Source organism: Lytechinus variegatus, chromosome 5 (assembly GCF_018143015.1).
Source record: "Lytechinus variegatus isolate NC3 chromosome 5, Lvar_3.0, whole genome shotgun sequence".
NCBI lineage: Eukaryota > Metazoa > Echinodermata > Echinoidea > Temnopleuroida > Toxopneustidae > Lytechinus > Lytechinus variegatus.
In genome coordinates, this window is record NC_054744.1 from 15,283,737 (window position 1) to 15,291,847 (window position 8,111).

General features: G+C 35.6%; 1 protein-coding gene across 1 annotated transcript; it reads right to left on the bottom strand.

The window, feature by feature from the left end:
• Window positions 1–1,624: 1,624 nt before the first annotated feature.
• Window positions 1,625–6,272, bottom strand: LOC121415548 (monomeric sarcosine oxidase-like). The gene is made up of 5 exons (XM_041608792.1): window positions 6,137–6,272; window positions 4,900–5,050; window positions 3,879–4,451; window positions 3,250–3,399; window positions 1,625–2,688 (listed from the first exon to the last, which is right to left on the bottom strand). Exons 1-5 carry the CDS (start codon window positions 6,266–6,268, stop codon window positions 2,432–2,434), a joined length of 1,263 nt encoding a protein of 420 aa, XP_041464726.1. The 5' UTR covers window positions 6,269–6,272; the 3' UTR covers window positions 1,625–2,431.
• Between the last annotated feature and the right edge of the window lie 1,839 nt (window positions 6,273–8,111).

Consider the following 8,111-nt stretch of genomic DNA (forward strand, 5'->3'; position numbering starts at 1 on the left):
AGAAAAACTCAACAAGAATAACACTGAAAATTTCATCAAAATCGGATGTAAAATAAGAAAGTTATGACATTTCAAAGTTTCGCTTATTTTTAACAAAATAGTTATATGAACGAGCCAGTTACATCCAAATGAGAGAGTTGATGATGTCCCTCACTCACTATTTCTTTTGTTTTTTGTTGTTTGAATTCTACAATATTTCAATTTTTACGAATTTGACGATTAGGACCTCCTTGCGTGAAGCACAAAATGTTAAAATAATGGAATTCCACGTGTTCAGGGAGGAATGAAACTTCATTTCACATGAAAATGACGAGAAAATAAAAATATTTCATATTTCAAACAATAAAAAACAAAAGAAATAGTGAGTGAATGACATCATCGACTCTCTCATTTGGATGTAGCTGGCTCGTTCATATAACTGATTTTGTGAAATGAAGCGAAATTTTGAAATGTCATAACTTTCTTATTTTACATCCGATTTTGATGAAATCTTCAGCATTGTGCTTGTCTGATTTTTCTCTTTTGATTCAAGTCAACATTTTTCTGAGGTGGACTTGACCTTTAAATGAGTTCAAGCCACTACATGAACAATAATATCTGTTTAAGTTACTGTATTAGTAACCAGAATAAAAAATTGGATAAACACTATTTAAAATACGATAGAGGGTCCTGTCTTTTAAAGGTGATAATCAACTTCAACTATATGGAAATCCATCATTGCCATAATTTTCCCAACAAAAAACTTTGTACAATGTCCTTTTGTAAACATAGAGGAAACAAACTGAATTGTCCAGAAAATCATGATAATGATGAATTCATGATTACACACCATATCTACAAAATGTTTGAACAAACATGCAATTCAGATGTTGCTGTTGCTGGCATTCCATAGTTTGGGGTGACTGGATCAATCGCAACTCGACGGTGCCCTGATCAAGGTGTATCACGTTCGACCACTCTTGGTCTGTGGTTCAATGAATTTCAATGTTTCCTTCTACTCATTGTCCCAAGTATAGAGAACATATTTTTAAATAAATAAATCATTATTTATCATAATGAAAAAGTATTATGTTTTTAATGGGACAGTCCATCAAAATTAGAAACGAGATGAAAGAAGCGAGGGAAATGTTGAGAATCAGAGAAAGGAAGAGATGGTCTCAAAGGGAGAAAGGTATTTTGAGTGCATATTGTAAGAGAAAGTGATTTTAAAAAAAGAAGAGTGTTATTCGAAAATGTGAAGATGGCAACAGGTTAGGTTGCGTATATGCAAAAGGGCTATCCTTGTTTTATTTTTTAGTCTGGCTTTGCTTTCATTTTATTATTTACATATTATATTTAGTTTTGTTTCCATTTAGTGAACAGTTACCCATTTAACAGGTTCTGTATAGGTAACTTGTTTGTCCATTACGTCGGATATTGATATATACGTTGCAATTTCTTTATTGCTGAAATAAGTTAACAAAATTAATGATACAATATTATGAACAATATGTGTTTTTGAAGTTGTTATATGTTATTTTATTTTGTTATTTGAATTGAAAATAAAAACTTATAAAAAAAGGGCTCATTTATCTATAAAGGAGGAAATGGAGCAAGAAAACATAAAAATGCAAGGAAACATAGGCTGAAGCCGAAATTTTAATTCACACTCAACGTACATTTTGTGAAAATTTGCTCATAAACATGTATATATTTTTTGACTGCTATAAAAAAATCTTTTTAAAGTTCTTATTCGTACAGTCATACTAGAAAGAGAGAGAGAGACATGAGGGATTATACCTTTACAAGAAAATTGACATAAATAGATAGGAGACTATTTAATTTGGAAATATAAAACTGAACTGTGTCTTTCGAATGGTTATTTGTGTAAAATTAAAGGACTATCAGAATATTTTAATGAAAAGAATATGGCATCAATATTGACAACTTTTGAAATTATAACATTGAAAAACTGCAATATTAAAAAATACAATGATAGGCAACATTGGCAAGATTTATTTCATTAATATAAAAACGATTAATAGCACTGATTTCAAAATCAACCTCGGACCATTATAAAAACGAATCCATATATTGCACTGATAATTTTGTAAGGTACCATGTTTTTCACTCATGCTTTGCCGTAATATCCCAAATACAAATCTGTAATAAAAATTTAACTTTGTTGGAAATCACTTTAATCTTTTCCCAAACTCTGAATTCAGTATTTTTTTAATACAAAATCTTCGTCACGCACTCTTATTAAGAATCAGAAAAATCTTGCCAAACAAGTATAGAGTGCTTTCAGACTGCGTTTGCATTATAAAAAATAATATCCATTGCATTTCGTCCTAGTCTGCCTTAAGTTCGACTTGAGCTTCCGGAGGAGCCTCCCACTCTAGCGACTGCTGCTGATTAGTGCTTGAAACAGTTCCCCTATAGATTTTTTTATCTACAAATTACTTTTTGTGGTGCCATCTCGTGTTCTCCACCTGACTCTGAATTCCTCTTGGGGTAAATCTGAGTCCCAGGCTCCCTTGAGGATCATCCTGGCTGCTGTACGTCCAATCTCATCGGCCACCATGACACCACCACCGTTTCCACCAACTGCTACCCCAATTGCTGGAGTGATCAAGTCGCAGTAGAACTGACCTGACGGGGTCGTGGTGGTGATGCATGTCATGGTTTTAAGGGACTTTGGATGAAACCCTGGCAATGAAATGGAAAATATGCAAATTTGACTTGACGAAGCTGGTACATCTTATCGTAATTATGCGATTAAAAAACATCGAAATATAATGATTTTGTATTAAATGCAAGAAAGCGTGGCACGCAATCGTCAAGAAACATTTTTTTCTTATGAGGGAAGATATCGAAGAAATGTATCAGGGATTTATACTGTTAACATTTCGCCTACAAAATCCTGATATTAATTTTGTAAATTTTGAAGGATCCGGGATAGACAAGGATTTCCAAAAGATGAGCACAGGTGCGAAAGCCCATATATATGATTCTTAAATCGTGAAAAAAAGAGAAACCCAAAAGAAAAAAAAGAGGAAAAAGCAAGAATGGCATAAATCAGAGAGCTCCGTATCGTGTAAACATATACTCCCGTTATTCATTAATTGAAAAAAAATGGTGACATACTTTATTTCTCTATCCCGGCCCAATCACAATATCTTTTCTGCATGTATTAACAGAATGTTCTATCGAAATTAACAATATAGTACCAGTCAGTGGTTATCATCATTAGGAAATATAATTATGTACCTGAAACTGACTGGTAGATACGTAGATAGATGCTCTTGAAATCTTCAAGGCGATCCTGACCTTGATCGCGGTACCAAGATGCGACCTCTTGCTTTGATCTTATTGGCTGATTGAGATCGTAGTCGTGACCAACTTTCAAGTAGTATTTCCCTGACAAAGGAAGACGAAAAATAAAAGAAATATATCAAATAGCTGTAAGACCAGTTCTTCATACAACTTAATCGTCTTTAATCATTGATATTTATGGGTTCATGGACAACGTCATTTTCTTTTCATGATGACTTAGTCTTGTCCTGCTTGTTTATTTTAATCAAAACTTTACACTTTATAAAATACATCTATAGTCTTGGAGAAAAGTACAGACAGGAGGCTAACATCGCTCTTCATCCTCAATTGCCTTTTCAAATTAAAGTTATGACCTCGTCATGGTTGACTAAAAGTTCTGAACACAACTAGCATTCGAAAAAGCGAAACGATGTTCGCTTATGTTTTTTATTATTTTGTTTTTATTATATGTGTGATATATACCACCTTACTTGCAGTTTCTTACAGTCCCAGACACTATCAAATACTTATATACTGATGATGATGATGATGATGGTGGTGGTGATGGTGGTGGTAAATCCTACCGTTTGGGTATATAACTGGCGGGAGAATGTAAGAATTCCTGGGATCCTTTGCATCCGGTATGTGCACGAGAATAGAAGGCATCTTGGATAAACATTCTGCATCTTCTTTCGTTAGCTCAATCAGCACTGCCATCTCTGTCAAAGGGTCGATGTCTATTTCCAATCCAGGATTCGGTATCAGACGCTCAAAATTAATGAACCCGCCCGTGCACAGAAGAACCTTTCGAGCTGTGATCATGGCATGGCTCTTGGTGGTCAGGTGTATAAACGAACCCACTCCCGGTTGCCGCTTTTCTTCAACATCACAGACGACTTCATCGACGATGTCGCAACCGTTGCGTTTAGCTATTTTCTTGTTGGCAGTTATATACTTTCGAGGATTCACGTAACCACCTTTGGTGCTTTCGTGAATGGAATGAAAACCGTCTGATTTAAGGTATGAGAAGGCATTCTCAATACCTCCGGGAGAATAAGAGATCGCTTGAGTTCCTGGTGGCAGCGATTCGTAGACCTTAGCAGTTACTTCTTTAGGTGCCTTGAATACACAGCCTACTTCGTTATAGAAGTTGATTCCTGCATTGAGCAAAAATAAATTCAGTCGGATTACACATAGTCGTAATTGCATATGGGCCAATAGTTAATCAACGCTTACTTCAGGACTTTCTCTTTTGTTTGTTCGATATCTCCATCTAGTTATCACTGGTTTCTGGGTTTTGGTAGAGGACGAGAGATGCTAAGACGTGAAGCAAAAAATGCATAGTGTAGAAGTAATCCACTCTAGTCTATGTCACATAAGCCCCCCCCCCCACAAATTTTCTGAATCTCCAGATTGATGTAAATGAAAAGAGAAGCTTTTCTTGAACGAATGTGCAAGGTATAAAGTTCTTATTCTAGATTTTTTAGATCAAATTTTTGCTAAGACCTTAAGGAGTACGGCAGGAAGTTTATATTTTCAAATTTTTGGTACGAATGTTTGAGCACCCCTTTATTTCCACGTTCTAACTAAGAAGTAGAAGCTCACCTGAGTCCCGCTCGATGTCTCTAAATCTGTCGATTGATCTCCTGGTAACAACAGGCCATGTGTTATCTCGTCTACAAGAACACACCTCACTTACTATTCGAGCCTCGTCATAGTGAGAGCCAAAGATAGTCCGTGATGAATCTTTTAATTCCTGCATGATAACGTCGTATATAAGAAATGTATATTGGTAGTTGCTTATCAGAATTTCGAAAGAAAATGGATAATCTCTATAGTTATCAACATATCAGTAACATTTCATGTCTGATGTGTCATATGTTTTATGATACTGTGTAGCACTTTACTTTATCCTTATCCTCATATTCAGTATTGGAATTGCTATACCAAGTTTATCAAATACAAAGCTTATTTCGAAATATATATATTTTGTTTGGTTTTGATGAGAGGATCATGACTGCAATGAATGAATCCAGATGCCAATGATGTCATAGTCCTAAATGAGTTTGTAAACATTTGCTAATCCCTTTTCGATAAAATTTACTTGATTATTGATACTAAAATGTGTTTATTAAACATTTATAATGTGAATTACTTAAAATGTGTTTTAAAATGGATTTTAGTGCATCTGGATCTTGACATCGGGATTCATTCATTCCAGTCATGCCTTATACTTTGGCGCAAATCAAAATTTACATCACTGCAAAAAATATGGGTCATCAAAGCGTTATATACCACATTCACTGACATTAATATGGTATCAAATTATTTGGGAGAACGTACTATTTCAGGCCATATATAATAATTATGTGTTCATGACAGATTTTTTCTTAAAATTGGGGGTTTGTGAGGTGTCAAGTTTTTTTACTCACACGTACGGTATGGTGAAACGGCTATGAAGGTGGAAATTTTAAAAATATTGAAGAAACAAAATTAGTATGAAGGCCTATATAATATTGCAAATTTTATTGAAACCCATACTGTCATACTCTGTATATTACCCAAGTTCAGTCACTTGAGGAAAATTTACGTCACCTCAAGATTTTCTTATGACCAACTATCGATCGACATATACTCTGGCGACGCTCCATGTTAATATTTTAATAACATGTTGTATAAATAAATATATGCCAAGTAACATTGCCATAACGTTGGAATCGTTTCACTGTACAGTTTTTATGACATCCGAGATATCACAGCAAATCGTGAATAGCATTTCATAAAACAATGACATAAAATTCCAACTATTACTTCCAATCTTCGGTCGAACATGAGCACATACCTCTTCAGTTGGTTCCAGTGGGCCAATGAGACATAATTTAATACCCGGGTTGGTGGACAGCCATCTTGCCGCTGCAGATCCGACAGGACCAGCACCAACAACACACACATCGTATTGGACCCTGGCGGCCATGTCTTTCGTATAAATATTTTACCGAGAGTTCAAGTTCCAAACATTATCATCATTTACAGTGACGGCCGGGTTCCGTGTTTATATTGTATCGTGTGTTTTGAGGTGCATGTGTGAGCATATATAGGCGAATTATAACCGGGGTTGTAACCTTATAACAGAGATATTTATAATGTTTATAGCGGGGGGGGGGGGGGGGCTTAACAGTCAACGCCGTGAGCTTGCTAAGGGTTGGGCGCGGTCATTTGCCATGAAATCCTACATGAGATCTGATGAAAAAATGTATAGATGAGTTTGGACAGGGCCCTGCATGGGAACTGTTTTTCTTGTGCTCAGCTAGGGGTGCTAATAAGTGGCACGCAATGAAAACTAAATAACGAAAAGGGTTTTAACACAAAATATGGTGGTAAATTTCAATACAATTTTCCAATTTCACACACCTGCTAGGGGTACCGTACGTGCTGCCTATGGAAAATAATACACGCAGCACCCCCTGGGAAAATCTTGGGGGTGCACCCCCAGCATGCCCGCTTCCTAGGGCCATGGGTTTGGCTGATGGTGAAGCAACTTAGCTGGAGAGGGGCTTTACTCTATACCGCCGGGACTCTATATATATAGGCCTGTAATAATAGGGAAGTATTTAAGACTATTGTGGGAGTGGAGGTCACTGCATTAAGGGGGGGGGGGGGTACGGTCTAATGTGAAAAACATGTGTCTAGATGTTGTTTTGCGAGTAGCCAGTGACCAAGTGAGATTTTGAAAACTATAATTCTTCAAACATATAATTAACAAAGGTTACACAAACATCACACAACTACGAGATTGAGGACAAACTGTTGAATCGAAGTCAATCAAACTTTGGCCTTCAACAAATATTTATGCCCTGATTCGTAGCATGAAAGGGTGATCTCTGACTTCTATCATTGCCTATAGTCAAGTCTAGCCAAGCTTTTTATGCATTGGGGTACAAGTTGAAAATCATTTGTTTATTCATTCATTCCTTCCTTCATCCAACTATCCATTTATTCATCTATCAATTCTTAATTATTTACTTATGCATTCATTCACCTATTCATTCATTCATTCATCCAACCATCTATTCGTTTATTCATTTATCAATCAATATATTCATGCATTAATCCATCCATCCATTCATTCACTCACTCACTCACTCATTCTTTCTTTCTTTCTTTCATTCATTCATCCATCCATTCATTCATGTATTCATTCATCCATCCATTCATTTATTCATCAATTCATCCATTCAGTCATCCATCCATTTGCTGAGGGGGGGGGGGGTGATGTACAATACCTGGTTCATTTATCACAATGTCCCTATTCTTCAAATAATATCCTAATATCTCACTGATCACATCCATCATATAGACGCATTTCAAACCAAAGTCCACAACACAAAAAGATTGAAATAGCAAGTGACAACAAAATAATTAATGATGTGCATCAAAGCATGTACTGTACAGGAGTTTGGTTTAATCAATGCACAACTGCATACATCGATATTCAACAAACAAGTTCAGATTCAGAATGAAATTGTGACAATATACATAAAAACAAAAATATCTTACAAAATAAGTATTCTAAAAGAATGTTTATGTCTAGTCTCCTTGAACATCACAACAGAAATGATAATTCCACAGAAACAATTGTTTTACATTATCCACTTAAAAAGGGTTAAAAAAATAAAAATGTTAAAAAGTAGGGGATTTAAACAAGACTCATGTTGGCAGTCAGGTGGAGGATATGGAATCAAAAACACAATAGCATTGATGGATGTTAGAATAAGGTCGGCTGGACTCAAACAGACAGGAAACTGTATATTTCCCCT

Bases quoted from the DNA above. Each gene is read 5' to 3' on its own strand.
- LOC121415548 (XM_041608792.1), bottom strand. From the start codon at position 6,268: ATGGCCGCCAGGGTCCAATACGATGTGTGTGTTGTTGGTGCTGGTCCT. The intron at 5,051-6,136 runs GTATGTGCTCAT...GTTATCATGCAG, and splicing joins CACTGGAACCAACTGAAGAG to GAATTAAAAGATTCATCACG. The intron at 2,689-3,249 runs GTACATAATTAT...TTTCATTGCCAG, and splicing joins TATCTACCAGTCAGTTTCAG to GGTTTCATCCAAAGTCCCTT.